The sequence below is a fragment of the Amia ocellicauda genome, chromosome 6, assembly GCF_036373705.1.
Source record: "Amia ocellicauda isolate fAmiCal2 chromosome 6, fAmiCal2.hap1, whole genome shotgun sequence".
Classification (NCBI taxonomy): domain Eukaryota; kingdom Metazoa; phylum Chordata; class Actinopteri; order Amiiformes; family Amiidae; genus Amia; species Amia ocellicauda.
The window spans coordinates 37,706,172-37,731,414 of NC_089855.1; the positions used below are offsets into that span (position 1 = coordinate 37,706,172).

Sequence of the window (25,243 nt, forward strand, 5' to 3'; positions counted from 1 at the left end):
GGGATTGCATATGATAACACACAAATTGTTAAACAAAAAAAAAGGTTATAAACACATTGACTACAATACCAGTTAGTAAGACGGAGTCTCTCATTAGTATTGTTAGTTGGACATCAAATAACTACGCAGGTTAGAATTTATGTCAGGTAACTTCTCGTTATATATATATCAGTCTCATTTACATTTAGGTGCCGAGAAAGATCCTATCATTACTTGTTACCACAATTTCCTTAACTGATTATTATTCAATGATTAAGGATAGGCAGGGCCATCTATAATCCGGTGTCTATTAACTTGTGTCAATTTCAGACTAAACAGTTAAACAGGAATGAGAAGATATCTCTCCGCGGTGACAGGTTTTATTTCTAAAATTGTCAACAAAACAGTTTAATGCAACACACATTTATATTTAAGAAAACTAAATGATATTACACATTCTAGAGTTATGAATCACAGATTAACATTTCTAATAGATTTCTCAAATGTCATGAATGATTAACTCCAAACTGTTAAACTTATCTGAACTTCGTCGCAGAGAGGCCTCTCTGTCTTCGGGCTCAGATAACAGCACACGAGGTCCATGTGGTTTGGAACAAAGGCAGTCCGGTTCGGCTTTGTCCAAGAACTTCCACTCAGTCGATGCACCTGGAAGTTGGGGTTTCGCGAAAGTAGAGTCTTTTCCAAACAGATTTTCCACTGGTTTGAAGGCTCCAAGGTTGTGCACAAAATCTTCTTTGCAAGCAGGGTTTTTCCACCATAGTTACTTGAAGACAAAGTCTTTGAGGAAAGCAGGGCCCTGTTCGTTTCCAAGGGTCAAGTTTCTTAAGACTCAATAGCTATTTAAATGACTGACACTTTCATATTCAGTCGACTTAGTCAATTGTCCAGCTGTAAAACTCCACTGATCAGATGGGTACAGGTGGGCAGACGCAGGTTCTAAAGTGCTTTAACTGAATAAAGTTCTTTAAAGAATTCTTTGTACGGCTCAATCTCCTTCTCCCAGTTTAACTCTTCTGTTGCCGGCAAAGACTTGGTTGGTTTCTGGTTCTGGTTCTGGCAACAGAGCTACAGGCTGAGCTGTGGCAGCGAGTTACTGGTTCAGGTGAGAGAGAGAGAGAGAGAGATGCCCTGTGCTACCCTTTATATGCCTGTCAGATCAATAGATGATTGGTTCTTGAGTTTGTGATATTGGATTTCGGTTTCAGCCCCCAGTGTCCTATTGGAGGGGGGTTTAATTTATGACTGATGTCAATCCATGCCATCTTTTGGAAATGCCGGTTGGCCCGGGTTCGTAGCTCTGTGTTGGGATTTCGGCTCTCGTCCATTTCAAAGAGTTTTTATTACCTACAGGCCCCCTTCCCCAGACATCTCACAGCAGGGATTCCAAGCTATTTGGCCCATTCTCGGTGCCATCCTCCCAAGACTGCCACCAGTTCACACGTTGATGAGCCAAGGAAATCTGATAACTTTGGGGGAGAGGTCTTCTTTAGATCTGTGCTTCAGCTCAGAGCTAAAATGCTCTTATCAAAATACACCCCCCCCACGTAACGTTACAAATGGCAGGACCCAAGGTTTCCCAGCAGAACATTGCCCAAAGCATCACACTGCCTCTGCCGGCTTGCCTTCTTCCCATAGTGCATCCTGGTGCCATGTGTTCTCCAGGTAAGCGATGTACAGGCACCCAGCCATCCACGTGATGTAAAAGAAAACGTGATTCATAAGACCAGGCAACCTTCTTCCATTGCTCTGTGGTCCAGTTCTGATGCTCATGTGCCCATTGTAGGCACTTTCAGCAGTGGACAGGGGTCAGCATACGCAACAAACTGTGATGCACTGTGTGTTCTGACACCTTTCTATCAGAACCAGCATTAACTTTTTCAGCATCTGAGCTACAGTAGCTCGTCTGTTGGATCGGACCACATGGGCCAGCCTTCGCTACCCATGTGCATCAGTGAGCCTTGGCCGCCCACGACCCCGTTGCCGGTTCACCGCTTTTCCATCCTTGGACCACTTTTGATAGGTACTGACCATTGCAGACCGGGAACACCCCACAAGAGCTGCAGTTTTGAAGATGCTCAGATCCAGTTGTCTAGCCATCACAATTTGGCAAAGTTGCTCAGATCCATAAGCTTGCCCATTTTTCCTGCTTCTAACACATCAACTTTGAGGACAAAATGTTCACTTGCTGCCTAGTATATCCCACCCACTGATAGGTGCCATGATAACGAGATTATCAGTGTCACTTCACCTGTCAGTGGTCATAATGTTATGGCTGATCGGTGTATATATATATATATATATATATATATATATATATATATATATATATAATTTTATTCAGAATGGTTTCAAAGAGAGATGAAAAGCCACCAAGTAGGAGAGAGGAGGGAAATGAGACACAGTTGATCAAAACATTGGATTCAAGTTTAAAAGTCAAAAGTGTTGAAACATTAACATACAAATGTCAACCAGGATGTAGCAATTGCCGGATTCTGAGCAGGGAAAGGGGCCCTGGACATCAATCCCCACCCGCTCCATTGGGGCCCCCACCTTGTGCTGCTGGAGCGGCGCGCGGGGTCTATCGAGGGGGCCTTTCTGAGCCCGACACACGTTGCCTGTTCCGACAATGGTGCACTAAATCACAGTGGCACCGGCCCCAGTAGAAATGTTCATGGAGCTGCCGCAGAGTTTTAGCTGCTTCCGAAGTGTCCCATGCCCGGCTAGCTGTGCACCGCTTGCAGTACGCTGGCCCAGAGTGCCCGTGGAACAATCAGCTGCCATCTCACCTCGCTGCTCGCTGGAAAGCGCCACCCCTTGTACAGGAATCACTCGTGGACTTCCAGGGTGTCCCATGCCGCGTAAAGCGCCTAGACTCAGCAGGGGTGAGGGGCGAGGATGGCCCGGTCCAGTCTGTGGCCATCTTTCATCCATTGGAAGACCTGTCTGATCTCCGAGTCCTCAGCCTGCTGGCGGGCCAGCTCCATGGTCTGCATTTCTGTGATTTCCTCGACCCTGGCAGTCGCCACCTCCCGTGTCCCCGCCTTCTCTTCAGCCCGGGCGCAGTGGCAGCACCTGTCATCAGTACACGGACAGCGGGATAGGGTGTCTGCGTTGCTATATCGCTTACCCTCCTGGTGCTCGATGAGGAAATCATAATCCTGTAAGGGCCTCCAACCAGCGGGCTGGCTCCCGGAAGTTAATGAGCCAGGTGAGGGAGGCGTGATCGGTCCACAGCCGGAACTGGGTGCCATACAGGTAAGGCCGTAAGTGGCGGATGGCTAGGACCACGGCCAGGAGCTCACGGCGTGTTACACAATAGTTCCTTTCAGCGCGGCTCAGGGACCGGCTGTAACAGGCGACTACCCGCTCTCTGGCTTGCCCACTCTGGGACAGAACTGCCCCCACCCTGATGTTGCTAGCATCGGTGTCCAGGATGAAGGGTGACCCGGGGTTGGGATAGGCTAGCACAGGAGCCTGGGACTGGGTTTCGCGGAGCTGGGCAAAAGCAGAGGCGCAGGCGTCGTCCACTGAAATTGCCGTTCCTTTTCGGTGAGGCAATGGAGAGGGCTGGCGATTTGAGCAAATTCCCAGACAAAGCGGCGATTGTAGGAGGCTAGCCCCATAAAGCTCAGTGACGGAGGTGGGGGTGGGCCACTCCCGGACAGAGGCCACTTTGTTTGGGTCGGTGGACACCCCTTCTGGTCCAACAACATGTCCCAGGAAGGTGACCTGCCTCTTCAATAACTCGCACTTCCGGGGGGTTGAGACAGAGGCCTGCCCGGCGGATGCTCTCCAGGACACGGTGGAGATTGGTCAGAGCTCCGGTGAAGTCAGGGGCATGTACCAGGAGGTCATCTAGGTACAGGACACACTGCGACCAGGGAATGGGAGACAGCACCCGCTCCATGAGGCGTTCAAACGTGGCAGGTGCATTACACAGACCAAAGGATTGGAAACGGAGATTGAAGAGTGCTCGTTTTGGAAATGTCTTGTATATGAGCATGACTGATTCAGGGGCATCAGTGATGCTGGGAATAACAGATAATTTGTGGGTTTGTGACAGTGTTGTGTCTAGTGTACAATTATGTTTTGATAAATGCAATAATTATTTTTGAACTATAAAATATTGCTTTTGAGCAATATTTACTTTTACACTTGTTTCATTCTCTTATTGTTTGCCGTTTTGTGCTTTTTTCTTATTGTAGGCTATATAGTTATTTATGTTGTGACTGCACCACACTAGTTATACAAAAAGGGAAAAACTAATTAAAATTCACTCAAGATCAACAAATCAAAGACAAATCACTTCCGTGACCAAATCAAAGGCCATGGAATTGCATATGATAACACACAAAACGTTACACAAAATTACAAACACATTGACTACAATACCAGTTAGTAAGACGAAGGTGAGTCTCTCATTAGTATTGTTAGTTGGTCATTAACTAACTATGCAGGTTAGTATTTATGTCAAATAACTTCTCGTTATATATATCAGTCTCATTTATGTTTGGGTCCTGAGAAAGATTCTATCATTTCTTGTAACCACAATTCTCCCTAACTGATTACTGTTCAATGATTAAGGATAGGCAGGGCCACCTATAATCTAGTGTCTATTAACATGTGTCAATTTCAGACTAAACAGTTAAACAGAATTGAGAAGATATTTCTCGGCGTTACTGGTTCGGGTGAGAGAGAGAGATAGATGCTGTGCGCTAGCTTTTATGCCCGTTAGATCAATAGACGATTGGTTCTTCAGTTTGTGAGATTGGATTTCGGTTTCAGCCCCCAGTGTCCTATTGGAGGAGGCTCGATTTATGACTGATGTCAATCCATGTCATCTTTTCGAAATGCCAGTTGGCCTGGGTTTGTAGCTCTGTGTCGGGATTTCGGCTCTCGTCTGCTTCAAAGGGTTTGTATTACCTCCAGGCCCTATTCCCCAGACATTTTCACAGCAAGGATTCCAAGTCATTTGGCCCATTCTCGGTGCCATCCTCCCAAGACTGCCACTTTGACGTAGAACAGTTCATGGGCCAATGAGCTCAGGAATTCTGGTAACTTTGGGGGAGAAATCTTCTTTAGATCAGAGCTTCAGCTCAGAGCTAGAATTCTCTATCAAAATACACCTCCCTTAAAGCTACAAGGTGTATTAATTAAGGTTGCAGCCTGTGAATACATTTGTGAACACTTGAATGGCCTTTGATAGGAAAAAGGTTCCCCACCCCTGGTGTACAGCCTTATAACGCGCTGCAAATATATCCCCAAACTTCCCCAGGAGTTTCTCCAGCTGCTGCCTCTGCCCCTTGCTCTCCTCTGGCGCCGAACTCTGGCGACTGTAGAGGTGGTGGCCTGCCAAGAGGTTCCCTCCTTGCCAGCGCTTGGAAGGAGGGTGACGCTACCACCAGGGAATGTGAGCCGCGGTGCTTTGAAGTCCAGCTTCGCCCCCAGATTGGTGAAAAAATCTAGCCCAAGGATGCAGGCCTCACGGATCAGAGTCAGCCAGAACATCGACTTACATCTGCTTACACACTTGCATCAGTGTCTTTTGTCCTGTCACGGTCCTCAGGTTCAGCGAGGTCGCTTCCCATGTCTTTTCTGCAACAGCGAAGGCATCGGGGTGTAGCAGAGAGATGGTGGAGCCGGAGTCAACGAGGCCCCGACATATTTGTCCCTCTATGGTGCAGGTGAGATACAAGCGGAGTTTCCTGACGGCTTGCCTGGAGGCCATGGTTTCGGCACCCGGCAGACCCGGGCTATGTTTCCTCTTTTTCCGCAATGTTGGCAGTTAATGTCCTGTGTTTTGTCGGCCTGCTCCACAGCGCAAGCCATCTCCTCGTCATCGCCCAACTCGTCTGTTGCCTCGGTGTGGCAACACGGAAGGGCTTGCTTGTCTGGTGGAGCCAAGCACTCCTTCTGCATGGGTCACCAGCTGCAAGGCTTGCTTCAGTGTGGTGGGTGCTGCCAGCCCCACATAGTGGCAGAGCTCTTCTGGAAATAGCTGGAGGGCGAGTTCCACTTGGACTGAATGCGGGAACTCCGGATAGCTCCACCGGACCATGTATTGTGATCCGTGGCTAAAGGACCCAGCTTCTCTCCCGGCTTCCTCTTCAATGTGGTCAGCTTCTTGAGCCAGGCGCTAGCTTAAACCCTGGCTCCAAATTGCTGTTGTAGAGCTGCAACGAGGGCCCCAAAGTCTTGTTGCTGCTCTTCTGGCATGTCCAGGAGGGCCTGTCGAGCTCTGCCATCTAGTGCCATGGCTAGCTGTCCAGCCTTCTCTTCTGGGGTCCACTGTCCAGCCCATGCTGCCAGCTGGAATTGGGCCTGGTAAGTCTCACAGTCCACCAACACGTCATAACTCGGCCTGGTGGAGCCCTCTGCTGTGGTCATCGGGGCGGGTCTCAGCATCGCTGATCGTCTGATCGTTTCTGCTCCTCTGGGACCTCATGGTCTGGTGGCGCCCTCTGCTGGGGTCATCCAGGTGGGCCCCCTCATCACCCATACAGGATCCCAGTCTTCTGGCCGGCTTGCTCACCAAGGCTGTTCCAGTCCCTTGGGTTGTCCGTTGCTGGTCCTCCCAGGTAAAGAGTGGCGCTGCTCCCGCTGGAGTTGGAGGCTAAGCAAGGCAGTTTCCTTCTCCAAATCTTCTAGCCTCGGTTGCAGCTGGCTCTTCAGTGTCCTCTTCCTCTTCACAGAATCGTCTTCATTGTGGGTCTGCATGTTTCCCGCACTCTGACACCAATGTATCAATTACCGTTTTTCTCGGCTATGTTACGGTTTCACAACACTGAGAAGAAATAAGGGAGGAGGCGCAGGGTGCAAACAACAAGAACTTTATTTGCGCTCAGGCTTTTTCTAAGCCTGGAGTTACCCTCTCTCACCTCTACAACAACTGCAACTATGCCGTGGGAACCAGGGCACCCCTCTTTATTAGTTCTTACCCCGTGACTGGCTCCCCCAATCACGGCACCCCCTGTGTTCCCGCGGGGGGCCAACCCCTGACCCCGGAAGTAACTAAACAGTTACATTAACATAACAGAATGAACACAAAACACATCTACACATACCACACATGACCACCCCAGTCCCGGATCCTTACAATATCAAAAATATATTAGAAAATATATAAACATGGGAAAAAGTAGGGTTTATTTTATTTTCTTTAAAAAATATTTGTATTTATACTCTTAAATAAGAGGTAGGTATTTACCATATGTAGAGGGTTTCAATCCCACAATGAAAAGAAAATATACCAAACATCAACATTGCATGCTTATTCACAAATATCAATATTACAACATCAGTTATTTAAATATATTTTTCTCTCTTTCTTTAATACCCTATATTTAAATTTTGCATTATAAGATGTTATAATGTATATTGTAAGCCACAGGGGTGACTGTTTCCCTCTAAACTGTAAATTTTGGAAGCCCTGGCTTTCACTGTTGGCTATATCATAGCCAGGATTCAAACCATGGCTACAGGGTCCAAACAGCATATAGTTCAGGACTCCATAATATACATACACAAATAATAATAATAAAAAGTGTATTGATAAACATTTCCACATTTTACACATTGACACATTGATACAGACCAGTGCTCTCACTAAGTCACAGCCCCATGAGTGACTGTCTGGAACGTTTCAAGAAAATTGAAGAACTTTGATATATTTTTTTATATTAACAAATTGGTTATATATTAATTAATCAAATACATTATTGCAATTTTGATACTTTTTATGAGAAGAGAACAGGTTTTGTTATATATACAGGGCTATATTGTACAGGTCTGTAGGGGGTGGTGTTAGCTTACAATGCTGAGAACTGAGTACTTTTTTAATCAATGAGTTAATTTTACATTTCACAGTAGAGCTTGAAGTGGTTTAGTCAGGTCTGATTAAATAATGTCTAATATATGAGTATGTCAGTAGGAGACCAATGTTTTTCCACTACAAGTTGTGTTCAGTATTAATAGATATTATTAGATTTCTGCCTTTCAAACAAACTGTCATCCTCAAGTATTACACTTTGAGTGAATTGCTACTTGAGCTTTCAAGAACTGACCAGAAAAGTTGTTTTTGTTTGTTTCTGTTCAGCTCATCAAGTAAAATTCCCTGCCAGCCCCAAGGTATTTTCCACTCTGACATTCTACAAGGCAGGCTAAACAAGTCTTTCTTTATGCTTTTCTAGCGTTTTGAGGTTCTTTTTTTGAAGTCCGTTACCTCCTCAGTAAGGTATTTTCTTCAACTGGTCACATTATATTATATTTATTATAGAGGAGAATGCCTAGTGTCTAATATACCTCCACTGGCATTCTTTTCATTGTCCCTGAAGTCTGATTCCATGCTGCCCCTTTTCAAGGTAAATAACAGCATGTAAATGTACTGTTCTCAATTACCTTTTTTTTGGAAACTGAGATGAGAAACTATCCAAATGGCTCCACTTTGTCAGTAGGCCCAATATTGATAACATATATTCCTGTATCCTTTACACTGGTAAACTGGAATCATGTGAAGCACCCTTTCAATAACTAAAAAGCAAACAATTATCTTGTTTTCTTTTCTTGTTTCCTTTTTTTTCATTAACTTTGTAAAAAGGACTAGCACAGTTTGGGAATCATGTCATCAATGCATGAGTTTCCATGGCCGGATTGTTCACTAATTCAACTATTCCTGCATTTGGGGATTGTTCTGTCTCTTGCATCGCAGTCATCGAGGTCCCTGAAAATAATGTAAACAAATCAATGCCTTTATCCAACCTCTCATAAATTATACATATACATATATATATATATATATATATATATATATATATATGAAATGGAAAAACAAACAAAACACAGCAAAACTAAAACTGTAATGTGAAAGAAGGAAAAAAAAAAAAAACACATGGGCTTCAGCTTCGGACAAATTAAAATTAAAAATATTAATTTTTAGAAATGTAAAAAAAGAAACTAACAAAAAAGTTATGCCTTACTTGTCTTGCAGTATATGATTAAAGCTATAAGTCCCAGAAATGAAAGCACAGAAACAACACCAATGATCGAAGGCACATCACGTTTTTTGCGGTGATTTTCAATGTTACCTAAAATAAAACAAAGACAAATTATTATTATAATTTCTGCTTTAATTAGATTGATTATTAGCCCTATTTTCATATTATACAATTTTGAATAATTTAAGACAGGAAGGAGAAGAAAGGAAACAAATGTATAAAATGTAGGGAAAAGTAAGAAAATAAAGGCAGAAACAAGAATGATGAATGTTCAGTATTTCAACATGATGGCAGCAAATATTTTCCCCCCCCCATAGTCAATAGAGTTATGAATCTTACATTTTTCAGTAGGTGATGTTTTGATCTCTCCCAGTTTTTCATTGATTATGGAACACCTCACAGTCCCTTGTTCTGATATGTTGGTTATCACAGCAATACTGGTTACGAAAATCACTCCACTCTTTGGATCTTGTGAGAAATTTGTCTTGATTTTCTTTGGATCTAGTAGGCCCCCCTGCACAGTCCAGTTAACTCTTGGTTCCGGATACCCTCCTTGGGCAGTACATATTGCTTTAATTCCTTCTGCTATATTTTCACAAGCAGATATATTTAATACAGGTTCATTGAAACTTGCTGCAGGGATAACAAAAAATATATATAATAATAGAGGTGAATAGTAACACTACATAACCACTTTTAAAACCATAAACATATAAAGGATATCAGAATAGGCTCATCTACGCACAACCTAATGATCTCGAACTAAGATCATATACTGTGACTGCTTATGCCAACATATGCTTCCATTATTTATTCAAGACCTTGGTTAGCTAGCACTCCTTGCACTCATTGTTAGCACACCCCTGCTAAGTAACTCTTATGGCTTCTCTAAGGGGATATTTTAACATGTAAGATTATTGTTTTCCATGACATGCATTGAACATTTTTTTCCCATTAATGTATTTATTCATTCATTATACACCGATCAGCCATAACATTATGACCACCTGCCTAATATTGTGTAGGTCCCCCTTTTGCCGCCAAAACAGCCCTGACCCGTCGTGGCATGGACTCCACTAGACCTCTGAAGTTGTGCTGTGGTATCTGGCACTAAGATGTTAGCAGCAGATCCTTTAAGTCCTGTAAGTTCGAGGTGGGGCCTCCATGGATCAGACTTGTTTGTCCAGCACATCCCACAGATGCTCGATTGGATTGAGAGCTGGGGAATTTGGAGGCCAAGTCAACACCTTGAACTCTTGATTCATCAGACTAGGCCATCTTCTTACATTGCTCCTTGGTCCAGTTCTGATGCTCACATGCCCATTGTAGGCGCTTTCGGCAGTGGACAGGGGTCACCACGTGCACCCTGACTGGTCTGCGGCTACGCAGCCCCATACGCAACAAACTGTGATGCACTGTGTGTTCTGACACCTTCTATCAGAACCAGCATTAACTTTTTAAGCAATTTGAGTTACAGTAGCTCGTCTGCTGGATCGGACCACACGGGCCAGCCTTCGCTTCCCACGTGCATCAATGAGCCTTGGCCGCCCATGACCCTGTCGCCGGTTCACCGCTTTTCCTTTCTTGGACCACTTTTGATAGGTACTGACCACTGCAGACCAGGAACACCCCACAAGAGCTGCAGTTTTGGAGATGCTCTGACCCAGTCGTCTAGCCATCACAATTTGGCCCTTGTCAAATTCGCTCAGATCCTTACGCTTTGACCATTTTTCCTGCTTCTAACACATCAACTTTTAGGACAAAATGTTCACTTGCTGCCTAATATATCCCACCCACTGACAGGTGCCATGATGACGAGATTATCAGTGTTATTCACTTCACCTGTCAGTGGTCATAATGTTATGTCTGATCGGTGTATGTGAGGTATATTTATCACCAATTCTAATTGTGAAGTCTTCATATTGTCATTGCTGCACAATACTTATATCTGCTTATAGTTAAAGGCTTGACATTTCCTATTTGTCATGCTCCATCTTTAAAAGGTTTTTCATTTTTACTGACAATTTAAAAGGTTGCACTTTACCTGCAACATGGAATTCAATGGCGCAATGATGAGTCATGCCCCCATTTTCATTTTCAAAGTATAAATCATACTTCTCATTGGGTTTTGATTTGTCTTTGAATTTCACTGGAGATATCCTCAGAGAAAAATTGCCATTTGTTAATTCCTCCAGGAAAAAGCTAGTTCTATTTTCGTACTCCTTGACCTGGTGCTCAAAATCCACTTGCCCATGATTGAAAACATGTACTGACACAATGTGTGAGATTTGCCAGTAAATCCGTAGTTTAGTTAAGTTAAAAGGTTGGTCTGTCTTGTAACTACAGGGAAGAACAGCTGATTGGTTGATGATTCCAGTGATTGTTTGAATATGAGTTAGACTTCCAGCTTTACCAAACACTGTAATGAAAAATTATTATTTTTATTATCATCATCATCATCATCATCATCATAATTGCCTAATGATTGTGTCCATGGTGATTCATATTCACCAAAGAACTGTCAAGAAGAATTAAACAGGCAATGAAAATAGATGCAGTGATGTCAGGATTTGGGCTGTTGAATTTTGGGCAGTCAGTAACCTATTGTAGAAGCACATGATAGTATAACATTATAATAGCCACTGCCATGTTTCACAGTAGGGATGGTGTTCTCAGGATGATGTGTATGTTGGTAGGCTTGCACCTAATATAGCGCTTAGCGTTGAGGCCAGAAAACTCTATTTGGTCTTGAAGTCTCCCACATGCCTTCTGCCAAACTCTACCTGAGATTTGATGTGAGTTTTTTTTCTGTCCCATAAAGACCACTTTGGTGAGGCACCCGGGCTATTGTTGCAATATGCACAGTGTTTCCCAGCTCAGCCGTGGAAGACTGTAACTCCTTTAGAGTTGCCATAGGCCTCTTGGTAGCCTCCCTAACTAGTACCCTTCTAGCCCAAATACTCAGTTTTTGAGGATGGCCTGATCTAGGCAGATTCACAGTTGTGCCATATTCTCTCAATTTTTTAATAATGAACTTTACTGTGCTCTGGGCAGGGGCGCAAAAATGGGGTATGCAGTATATGCAGTGCATAGGGGCGCCGCACGGGGTATGGGTGCCATTGTGGCAAAATCATTCTTTGAAAATCTTTCATAAAACGTTATAAATAATCAAAAGCTTATTTGTTAAAAAATAAAATAATGAAAGGAAACATTTTTATTTAACTTTTGTTTAGCATTTTAAATGAGATCAAAAATGTATTTTATTATATCAAGTGATTGCATATCAACCACTCACCCTCCGACATTACTCGCACTGGAGGCGTCCAGACGCTTAAACGGGTGTTTCCACTAGACGCGTCAGTGTTTTTGTACGGTTAACTATCTGCTGTCAGACGTGGCCGTAAGCGTCTGTCACGCCCACTATACTTCTCTTTCAGCAGCGAGATGTGTGCTTGACTTGCAGACAGACAGGGAAGAGATCAGATACATTATGTCGGAAGATATAATCTCAAGTGCCGTGTGGGATCACGAAGAAATTACAGTTTTATTAGCAGCATGGAGTGAAATCCAATTACTGCTTACAGTCAATATCCGAGTGTATTAAAAACTTTCACAGGACCCGGTGCAGTGCCGTGACTAGTTAAAAATAAACTGATGTTATTAATATTTTATGAACAGCTGCATGGTGTTTCAGGCTGTGTTTTGTGAATGGCGTGCAGGGACAATCTGCAGAGACAGTCAGTAGGAAGGCGAACACGATTAGTTAACGTGTGCCCATTTACAAGTTAAATTAATGAATAAATAAATACAGCAGATCTTGGTTTCCCTCTAAAACATTAGGACTGGTTTAATAAATGCGTCCATAAACGCCATGACTGAGACGTGCACACTTCAGTTAAATTATAACCTGCTATATTGGATGATTAATCATGAAACTTGTGTATTTTGTTTCAACTTTAACTTGCCCTGGTTAAGGACGTCTGCCAAGTAAATTATAAATAATACGGCAAAAAGTATTGTTTGCAGTTACAAATCTGCAGAAAGAGTAATAAATTAAGGGAGTCATGTTGTGCCATTTAAAACATATACTAGCACAAAATGATAATAATAATACTAAATAGCAAAAATGTAGTTATTGTTGCACATGGAAACATATTCTTATGGGGACGTGCTTGTCTAAATATAATGTTGTCTATACACGTTTAGCTCTTCCTAATATCTCTTAACCTAAACCTGTATTTATTACGCTGTCTTCAATCATGTAAAGCAGAAAGAATAGAATAGACACAAAAGTGTTTTCCATGTCAGGCTGTATCGCTCGCAGTGTTGTTCTCTGTCTCTGTTTTTAAAATGAAACACAAACCAAACCCACAGTCGCTGATCCTCCCATAAGAGGGACGGACTTCACAACAGCCTGCTTTTACAAACAGCTCTGGGACGCATCCGGCACGGCATGGCACAGCACGACTCTTAAGCCAGTGGAACCAAGGCACTACAAAGTTACTTTTCCACAGCACTGTGAATGTGTAATTGGATGTGTTCAATAAAGACATGAAAGATTATAATTGTTTGTGTGTTATTAGCTGAATTGTGTTTGTCTATACTTGTGACTTTGATGAAGATCAGATGACATTTTATGACAAATTAATGCAGGAAACCAACTAATTCCAAAAGGTTCACGTTTGGGTACAATTGCCCCCTATGTATTGTATATCCCCACTGTATAACTGTTAGAAAATATAAGAAACTTTCCAGTAAGTTAGTAGTTAAAACTTGTTCTTATTAGGATTTCTTTTCTCTTATTATGATTCCTCTGCTCAGACTTATCTGTGTGGCAGATGAAAACAATTTCTGCTACTGTGGCAAATTCTTTGGGTAACGAACCGAAATTATCTATTAATACGTTCTTATTAGTGTAGTGTGTCCTTGGTACCAGCGCTTCCATGTCTGAACTAATTACAAAGAAAACCTTATGAAATTTTGTTTACTGTGTCTTTGATATCAACGCCTCCATGCTTAAACTAATTATAAAGAATACCTTATTAAATATCGCTTCCCGTGTCTTGAAACTGCCCCGGACATATGCCAAGAAGATAAACGAGCGCTCGTCTCCTGTTGAAAAGTCTCATCTGTTACTGGAAGCGCTCACTGGGGTGCCTGATTCACTGGGATCCGAAGGGTTGCTTCAACTGAAGCGTTGTACCTTAACAGTTCACATACTTTTTCTTGCAACTGTATAGTTTGTACAGTACAGAATATATTATGGAGTCCTCATATATCACAAATACCAACGTTTGTGTGTGTTAGGGCCTGGTAATATTTCTTTAATATTATATTTAGTACTTTTCATTTACAGGCACTAATACAATTGTGTGGAAAAAACAGAGTATGCTAAAATTATAGGATTATATACTTTTGTTAAATGTAGCATATTTCTCTCCTATTTACTTCACCTTCACTGTTCCTGTGGGTGGGGTTGTGGGGAGGTGGTGGTGGGGATTTGGGGGCGCCAACATTGATCTTGCATACCCCTCAGCAAATGTGCAGTTGCGCCCCTGGCTCTGGGGCATATTCAATGCCTTGGAAATGTTTTTTATATCCTACCCCTGATTGGTGCTTTTGAAGACACTTTGAATCCTTTGAACTACATGATGTAGTTTTTGTTAGGAATTGTACTAACTAACTGTGGGACCTCCCAGAGACAGGTGTATTTAACCTGAAGTCACGTGACACACTTTAATTGCGAGGTGGACTCCATTCAACTAATTACGTGACTTCTAAAGACAATTGGTTTCACCACAGCTCAATCAGGTGTGTCATAGCAAAGGGGGTAATTACTTATGCATTCAAGTATTTTTTGTTTGGTATTAATTAATTTAGAACAGAATATGAATTCTTGTTTTTTTTAAATGTGTTCAAATGTGCTTAGACACACTTTAAACTCTTCAGTGCCTAATTCTATTGTTCTAAGGTGACAAGTTTCCATATAGAGTATTTTATACATATAGAAATGTTGAAAATGTCAGTTAACTAGCACCCTGTATATGGTTGAATTTCAATTAAAAATATCAGAATCCCCTAATTTACAGTTAGGTCCATAAATATTTTGACAGTGACACAATTGTCATCATTTTGGATCTGTACGCCACCACAATGGATTTGAAAGGAAAGGCCTTTCATCTTTAATTTGAGGGTAGTTACATCCAAATTGGGAGAACCGTGTAGGAATTACACCCATTTATATGTGTGGTCCCCCCAATTTTAGGGACTCAAAACTAATTGGACAATTGGCTGCTCAGCTGTCTCAGCTGTTCCATGGCCAGGTGTGTGATATTCCCTCATTAGTTAAATTACACCTAAGCAGATAAAAGGTCTAGATTTTATTTAAAGTGTGGCATTTGTATTTGGAATCTGTTGCTGTTAACCCTCAATATGAAGGCCAAAGAGCTGCCACTGTGATTGAAGCAAGCCATTATTACGCTGAGGAATCAAAACAAAACAAACCAATCAGAGAGAACAACAGTTAAAAACCGCAAAAACAGTAGGTGTGGCCAAATCAACTATTTGGTACATTCTTAAACAGAAAGAATGCACTGGTGAGCTCAGCAACACCAAAAGGCCTGTAAGACCATGGAAAACAACTGTGGTGGATGACAGAATCAAGATGTGTGTGTAGACTTTCATCTTTAATGTAAGGGTAGTTACATCCAAATTGAGTGAACCGTGTAGGAATTACACCAAGAAAAACCCCTTCACAACAGTTGGCCAGATCAAGAACACCCTCCAGGAGGTAGGCGTATCTGTGTCAAAGTCGACAATCAAGAGAGAACTTCACCAGAGTCAATACAGAGGGTTTACCACAAGATGTAAACCATTGGTAAGCCCCCAAAACAGGAAGACCAGATTAGATTTTACCAAAAAAACATCTAAAGAACCATGTACTGTTCTGGAAAAATTATACTATGGACAGATGAGACAAAAATCAACTTGTACCAGAATGATGGGAATAGAAGAGTATGGAGAAGGGAAGGAACTGCTCATGATCCGAAGCATACCATCTCATCTGTGAAGCATGGTGGAGCTAGTGTTATGACATAGGCATGTATGGCTGCCTAGGGAATTGGTTCCCTTGTATTTATTGATGATGTGCAGAAAGATGAATTCTGAAGTGTTTAGGGCTATATTATGTGCTCAGATTCAGCCAAATGCTTCAAAACTCATTGGACGGCGCTTCACAGTGCAGATGGACAATGACCCGAAGCATACTGCAAAAGCAACCCAATACATTTTTAAGGCAAAGAAGTGGAATGTTCTGCAATGACCAAGTCAATCAGTTGACCTAAATCCAATTGAGCAGCATTTCACTTGCTGAAGGCAAAACGTCCCAAGAACAAGCAGGAAATAAAGAGAGCTGCAGTACAGAACTGGCAGAGCATCACCAGGGAAGAAACCCAGCATCTGGTGAAGTCTATGGGTTCCAGACTTCAGGCAGTCATTGACTGCAAAGGATTTGCAACCAAGTATTGAAACTCACAATTTAATTCATGATTGTTAGTTTGTCCGATTACTTTTGAGCCCCGAAAATTGGGGGGACCACATATAAAAATTGGTGTAATTCCTACACTGTTCACTCAATTTAGATGTAACTACCCTCAAATTAAAGATGAAAGTCTACACGCACATCTTGATTCTGTCATCCACCACAGTTGTTTTCCATGGTCTTCTGGGCCTTTTGCTGTTCCTGAGCTCATCAGTGCATTCTTTCTGTTTAAGAATGTACCAAATAGTTGATTTGGCCACACCAACTGTTTTTGCTATCTCTTGGTTTGTTTTGATCCCTCAGCCTAATGATGGCTTACTTCAATCACAGTGGCACCTCTTTGGACTTCATATTGAGGGTTAACAGCAACAGATATCAAATACAAATGCCACACTTTAAATCAAATCTAGACCTTTTATCTGCTAACCTGTAATTTAACTAATTAGGGAATAACACACACCTGGCCATGGAACAACTGAGACAGCTGAGTAGCCAATTGTCCAATTAGTTTTGAGCCCCTAAAATTGGGCTGACCATGTGTTTCTGTATTTGTACGTCTTAGTACAAATCTTACTTTCAATAATAAAAAAGGATTTCTACAATAACCCCTTTCCATCCTGCATTATGTTTAAGTAATTTAGTAATAATTTAAAATATATGCATGAGTACTAGGTACTGTAGCTGTATGATAAATGTTTATTTTGTTAATGATACCACAAAGTCCCCGTCTTGTAAAATGTGTATGCAGTCATCACTGTCTTAGGTGTTAAGGTTTTGCTTTTAAAGGGCAGGAAAATCCCAAATGAGTTCCCCCAAAATTGTTAAAGTGGACTAACATGAATAACATTGTTTGTGTTACATACTAAATAAATAAGCCACATGTATAATCATTCCTTTTTGGTAATAGGGGTGAAGAACTTTGATCCTTAAGGAAAAAACTGTCCTCAGGTTATCATCCAAGTTGAAAATGGGATATCAGCTGAACACCAGTCCTATTGTCAGATTGGAAGGCTGCCTCCCCCAATGAAAAGCCTTCCAGCAGGTCTTGGTGAGGCTGATCACTCCATTGATGAAGCACCTTCACATTGAACAAGGCATGGGAGGCCACAATTGAAGCAGGCACAATGGGAGGGCCTGTGATTAGGCCATTAACAACCCCAGCACTTTTAGACCTCCACACTCACTCTCTATCACAACTTGAACAGGGAGATTCTAATTGAGTAGATGTGGTTGAAGCTGAAAATTTGGTAACATTCAAAGATAGACTAGATAGGATCCTTGGATCACTTAGTTATTAATGGACACCAAATGAACACTATGGGTTGAATGGCCTCCTCTCATTTGTAAACTGTTCTTATGTTCGTACTGTATATCATATGCTTTCTCGTGATCTACAGCTGCAGTTGCATGTTAAAAAAACTTTAAAAAAAATTGTAAGACATAATCTGCCTCATCTAAACCCTTTTCACTACCACCAAGAATATGGTTTTCATTAAGATGCTCCTCTATTTTCTTTATAATATATTTTTTTTAAATGTTACAAGTAATGCAGGTGAGTAATTTCCTGGCTCAGTTGTTTCCCCTTTCTTGTGGATTGGTATCACATTTTCAGATTTCAAATCAGTTGGCACATCCCATGTTATAAGTGTCAATTGGAATATTTTAGTTAGCAGCCTATACATAATTTCCCTAATTTCCCTAAGTACTGTCGGAAATATACCATCTGGTCCAGGTGATTTGTTTGTTTTTAATTCTGCTAATCCCTTTAGTACCTCCTCCCCATGTATCCTGATATCTCTAGAGGTTGACTGGAGTGATTGTTAAGATGTGACATGTTATCTGTTTTTTATTTTGTAAAAACCTCTGTGAAATACTAATTTAGAATATTTGCCACATCTTGTTCATTTTCTAAGGTACTTCCATATTTAGCTTTTAGCTGTTTAATTTCCTCCTTTATTGACCTCTTGCTGTTATAGTATTGAAAAAAGGTATTTACATTAGTTTTAGCTCCAAGAGCTATGTTTCTTTCTATTTCCCTCATTTCTTTCCTGATCCCTCTTTTAACATCTCTTTGCAGTTCTATGTCCTTTGTATTTAGTTTTGGCTCTCTATTTTTTATATGTGCTATACACATTTTCTTTCTCTTAATATTTTTTGCATACTTCTATTAAACCATGTTTCAAAATGTTTTGGTTTATGTTCCCTAATTAAACTGCTTGAATTTGATCTTACAATTATCTTACATCAATTGCCAACGAGGTCTGTGCTCGCCAATACTATATAATCTGGCATGCATGCTACTTTCATCAGCTAATCCTCGCATGGCCTCCCTCAGGGCAGCTCTCCTGCTGCGGTTGGTGAAAATGGCAGTGGATCTCCTCTACAAGGGGAGACAACTGGTGTCAGAGTGGCACTTTCACCATTAAGTGGTGAAGCACATATGGGATTGGTTCGGTAGGGTCAGGCCTGGCGGCAGGAGGGTATCAGAAATTACTAAGGGGGCACAACTATTTTTGCTTGATGATAACACAGGATGGATAATAATCGATAGTACAATTACACACAATGTATTTGCATAACTCTCGAGTTTTCAAAACATCAATGCGTGAGATTTGTCACTTTAACATAAAAAAATTTGATGACAGATACCACTGCTGCCAAAAAAAGCAGGAGTGTTATAGGGTGTACACATAGGGGGTGGCGGGGAGGGGGGGTGCACACTGAAAATGTTGGGGCAAATGTGTGAGATTTTACACACAATGCGTAAGAGCGCAGTGGGGGCACATTTGTAACCAGGTTGAAAAAATGCAAGTTATGACAATGCTACACATCTACATGTACAATAACCATCTATGCTATGCAAAACAGTTGCTAATTACCATAATAACACTTCCCCATGCCAATACAACAATACAATGCATTTCCAATCGTGGAAAAGAAAAAATACTTTACAATGCAGCTTGGATGCAGGTACACAGATTCATTCAAATTACTACTCACTACTCTTTGCCATTTGCTTGGAGCGGAGGTGTCTGTATACTTCTCCCATAACTCACTGTAACGTCACAGTTTTTCCACACAATTGAGAGCACTGCTAAACTATTAATTTGGCCTACTAATTAACGTTGGATATATTTCTTCATCCAGTTGTGCAGTGAAACATTGTTTGTTGTTGTTATAGGTATACGCAACTTTGAAAGCAAACATAAATGGTCAAATTCACCCCACCTTTCTACTGCGTGAGCCAAAGATTTTTTCTATTTTCTAACTGGTAAAATGTGTGAGATTTACATATGAATGGTGCTATGGAGCAGCATGAATAAAGCCTATTGCCGTTTTAATATTAATATTAATGTGCTACTGGAAGTGAACTGTGTGCCCCTGAAAACTTAGGTTTGATGTTATTCTATTCCGCTACATAGCGCGACCATCAACGCAACAGGGCGGGTGGGCGTGACTGTGGGGGCAATTTGTAGGACAGAACAGGGATACAAAACTGAGGGTGCATTGCCCCCTTTTGCTCCCTTGTGGTGTCAGCCTGAACAGGGTAAACATAGATCTCTTCACCTCACAAGATTCTACACACTACCTGTGTTGGGTGTGCAAGTCAGAGTCCTCCCCCACTTAGGATTCTAACCGCACCAACAGAGGCTTTCATCTGAGTGTTCTACACCACACAGCTCCACCCAGTAGAGGATAAAACTGGTACCCCAAAAGACTGGTGTGGAGAATTTAAACACTCTGCTGATTTCACAGAGGGGTTACAAACACTGTAATGAGCTCATGTACCCCATTACACCTGCTGTAGTTTTCTGTCCACAATGCCAACAGCCTGCTTGGAGTTGATGCACTGGCCCACCAGTGGCTGGAAGGCCTTCTTTATGTGTTCCCACCAATCATGCTTCTCCTAGCTTTCCCAGAGAAGGTCAAGCGAACTTAGTCCTTAGTGGTCTCTGAGGATGTAGTTCATGGCTCTGGCTTTGTTGCTCAATTGGGAACCATGCCAGATTCAGCTCAGGGCGGATCTGCTTTCATGGGTATAAACCTAAGCCCCTGCCTGCTTTCACACACTCAGATCATGCTGTGGCACACCAATCACACCAACCACACCCAAACCTATTGGATTTTGCCCCTGAACTGTAGTATTTGTCAGCCTCTATGAGGTCACAGTATTCATACTGCTGGCAGTTGTTTCAGACCTGGTATCTGGCCAGAGTTCATGACCCAGTCTACTGCCCCATGGCGGTCATTTTGCAATTTGTACAGAAGCTGTTGTAGGGAAAGTCTCAACCAAGGCTCAATGTCTACTGATCAGATATATTGGACTGCCACATATGAATGTGATGGTGTGTCACCTGGATTTCACCTACTGGTGACACTTCTTGAAAGGGAAGCAGGAGCTGTCAAACACGGGTGTCAAACATATGGCCCACGAGGGGTCACTGGATCAGGGGTTCACTGCCAAGTTAATGCACGGACGGCGCACAAGTTGCTTGATTGCCCGCGCCATATATTGTTCAAGTAGATTGCCCAAGGGGGAGGTGTTACTGTATCACAAAACCATATAGGAAGGTGGCATGGGAACCCTAGCTCCCATCAAAAGAGGACGAACCTGCACAGACATCACGTTTTATAGAACAGGAAGTGGGAAGGGACCTGTTCTGAGTGACATGTGCAGGGGCCAATGGCAGCTTTGACAGAGTAACGTTTTCGATTGGGTTCCTACGGAAGTGTGCAGAAACCCCTCCCCTTTGAGTAGTGCTTCGTTTTTCAGATAACCAGGGTTGCATTCACAACCTGTCGTTTTTTTGGTCCCAGTCCGCCCCTGTTTGTTAGTCTTAGTGCTGACTTTCAACATTTATATTCAAAAACAATTTACTGAACAAGCCAAAATAGTCATTAGCTTAACCGCATTTTTTTCATTTATGTACATTAAAAACAAGAATTGAAGTCAGAAATTGTACTCATGTATTTTCTGAAAATGAATTCCATTAAAAAAACAACAACAACAATACCAGTGCTTATCCTTCAGTTTGTATGTTTTGCTTTTGTAATGGCTCACTTCTGTATTGTGATGTGGTTTTCTTGTTTGGTTGTCTTTTTGGTCATTATTATTTCCTATTCTTGGAGCTTACAGTTTCTTTGTAAGACACACCTACTGGAAAACCCAGAAGAAACAGCACTACTGTTTAAGTTTCTATATATGAACTATACCGAACAGAAACTCAAACTAGTTTCACAGTTTAGTCTGTGTGATTCCAATTACTGACAGAAAGTGAGAAATAAACACCCAGCTGCATGATTTAAAATTCTATAGGTCTCAAAATAAATGCTGATGTCCTATATGAAAGAAAAAGCAAACATAAACAAGCAAATAAAACCCAACAAATCACACCTTCACCTTCACACCAGGAAAATGTTCGTTTTTTGGTTTGTTTATTTTTGTTACGTTATATACTAGGCATTGTGATATTAAACAAACAAAAATGTTTTTGTGATTTTGTCCAATACTTTTTCATTTTTATTTGTATTTTTAGTATAATGGAAAAGAAGAAATGATTTGTGGTCTGTAAGTTATACACTGAACACAATAATGAAGCAGTAGTTTCAAACAATAATATGTTAACCTACTACAGTATTGTAGTAAATTAAGTAGTCCCTCCATAAGAAAGGGAATATATATTTATTGATAAATATGAATATATTGATGTCTGAAACATTATTGATATGTAATCACAAAAGTCAGCTACTGGGACAAAGACTATATATACAATTAAGAGAGCAGAATCTTAATGTGACTTACCTAGGAAGAGACTAAATACAGCAATGATCCCCCAATATGACCAAGTGTGTTGTTTCCTGAAAGAAGAATAATTTAAACACAAATTATCTTATTAGAAACTGTCAAAAAAAAGTATCAAAAGAATTACCAACCAGACTTCAAAATAACTGTTAATCTGCTTAAATACAAAATGAATTCCCTCAGAAAATGGTGGTAATGATATAGTCATTAGCAATCCTAACCAAGACACCCATTTAAAATCCCATATGCTTGATTATATAAATAGTATTTATCAGGCTTCTACAAATGTGTTTTATTGTACAACATACTATACAGTCTTTTAGAAAATATTTACAACAAAATATCAGCCTTACCCAGGCATGATTCTCATACTGCTTTGCTTCCTTTGTTATATTTGACTCCAAGTAGAAGGAGTAAGGGCATTCCAAATCAAGAAAGTCGTTTCTTCTTGGTCTCCTCTGATAAAGGCACACTAAAAGAAGGCAGATTAAAAGGGGAACCACTCTATGGGCTCTCTCTCTCTCTCTCTCTCTCTCTCTCTCTCTCTCTCTCTCTCTCTCTCTCTCTCTAATTAAAGATCATAATTTAGCTAAATAAAGCAAATACATTATATTGAGACATTATGTGTAACTATTAGTAGTTTATAGGGGCTAAATCCAGGAAATTCGTATTAGAAAGGCTAAAATAAAACTTGTCATATCACCAATTTAGAATGGGTGTTATATGATTGTACTACTAAGAGAAGTGTACCTTTTTGAGACTTTGTTTATAGATTGTCATAATTCAAACCAACCTATTATGAAAAAACAGATAATCTTTTAGTTATATACATTCAACATTATAGACTACCTTAGGACTTAATTGTTGTATTTTGTAACTTTTGGATTTTGTTTTGCATGTATATGTATTAATTTGTTATATTACTCTTCAGTATGTAATCTTAGCATTCCATTATAGTTTACAGGTAAATTTTTCCTGCTATATATTGTTTTTAAGTAAAATAAATCACACATTCATTTTAAGTAATTTGTAATGAGCAAAACCAAAAACTATACAATTTTTATTTTTTGTTGTTCTTTGCCTAATTCCCAGCATGAAAGTGACAATGTGTTTGTTTTGGGAGAATAGGGATTTCATATCAGTAATACACTGAACACAGAATACATATTTCAATCCTCTATATGTGTGCTGTACAGTATTATTTGTAATTATGCCTATAAATAACAATTTCTAATCAGAAAACAAAATATGAATATCAATAATAATACATTATTATCTATCATGTTTTTATATCCATTTATATTAAATAAATATTCAATAATTATAAATGAAAACGTGATACCAGTTTCAATCAATCAGCTCTTTACATAATTAAAATTAATAAATGTGGTTTGTATCCAGTTTATATTGAGCTATTAGTATCACCTGCATGTACTTTTAAATAATTTGCTCATAGCAGATCCCATTTTGTGCAGAGTTGCTAGTAGAATGCTTGGTCAATAGCATTCAGAAGTTAATTTAAAGATTGTACACAGTAATCCACAAATAGTTAAAGAATGAAAAGCATTCAAATATATACTTATTCGCATCTAGACCACATCACGTCACAAATTGTATGCAGCAGCACTAACAGAGCAAAGAAGGAACATATTTTAAGGAACTGTAAGTATTACTTTAATGGTCTGGTGGCTAAATTGTTGGAAATGTACGTCAACATGAATGTGAATGGAACAAAAAAAGTGTTACTGTTCTGGGAAATGTTTACAATGATTGCCAGTGTTTCAGAAATTGTATCTCAGGCAAGTTCAAACCTCTACCAATTGTCATGTTGCAGCAACATAGAGTATCAATTAATTCAGTTAAAGTACTAATGTGGTCTCTCTATTTGAATTTTTTTATAAAATTCACTCACCTTTAGTCATTTATCCATCTTTTTTTTTATCCTGTATACAGTGATGGGAGAACACAGGAAAATCCATCACAGGAAAAACATTTGCTGTTCAGCCTACTTGTATTTATACCCTCTAAAAGTAGGGATTTTCCAGGTATATTATTATTGTTTAGGCACAGGCTCATTGGCCTTAGGAATAGAAGTCCTACATTGGAAACTCCAGAACCTCCAGAAGCATTGCTCGTAACTATATTCATGATACAGCGACGGGTTATATCGGTTTCCTTTTTATTGCAATGTCCAACTGTGTACGATCAAATTAGTGTTTTTATTCATTTTCTGTTTGTTCCATTACCGCATTGTTTTGCTATCATGGTTGCCAGAAATTACTAATACGAAACCATACTTTTGAGTACTATTTGGTGATTTTAGCTCGTACTTAATATTAGTTCACGCCTGAGTTATTCATGGGTATGAAACTGCCAATGTGGCAATCTTTAAAATACGGAAACTAATACTTGAATAACTACAATGACAGAGTATACAAGGGAATGGTTTTGTCTGAGTGTTATTCGGTTCGTTTCCTATGCGGATTTACCGCATTTAATTGATAGCAATAGTTATTTAATGTATCTGGTTATTTATGAATGCATTGCTGTTGGGGCTGTGGGGGAATGCATATACATTGGGGGGGGGGGGGGGGGGGGGGGGGGGGAGCTAGGTTGACCTTGTGAGCATAGCGTGTGTGCCGGGGAGCGTGTCTGGCGGGGAATTGAGAGGAGGAGATCGTGACTGAGGAGTGAGTTGGCGCGGAGCAGCGAGAGTGAGCAGATACTGTGTGCGAGTGAGAGAGTGTTAGAGAGCGCAATCAGTGAGATAGAGAGGGGTATTTGTGTTATTTTGGCGTGGGTCCCAACCAATAGGGATCCCTAGTTCTGTGTTCCAAAGGGCAATAAACTCCCGACGTTGCCTTGAACAGTTGTCTGCAGTCCGTCATTTAAAATAAATATAAAAAT

At 40.8% G+C, this 25,243-nt stretch overlaps 1 protein-coding gene across 1 annotated transcript; it reads right to left on the reverse strand.

Moving 5' to 3' along the window:
- Positions 1 to 6,814: 6,814 nt before the first annotated feature.
- LOC136751444 (CD276 antigen homolog) lies at positions 6,815 to 22,803 on the reverse strand. Its single transcript, XM_066707065.1, has 6 exons — positions 22,690 to 22,803; positions 22,337 to 22,392; positions 11,038 to 11,412; positions 9,333 to 9,626; positions 8,976 to 9,083; positions 6,815 to 8,719 (listed from the first exon to the last, which is right to left on the reverse strand). Exons 1-6 carry the CDS (start codon positions 22,704 to 22,706, stop codon positions 8,616 to 8,618), a joined length of 954 nt encoding a protein of 317 aa, XP_066563162.1. The 5' UTR covers positions 22,707 to 22,803; the 3' UTR covers positions 6,815 to 8,615.
- Between the last annotated feature and the right edge of the window lie 2,440 nt (positions 22,804 to 25,243).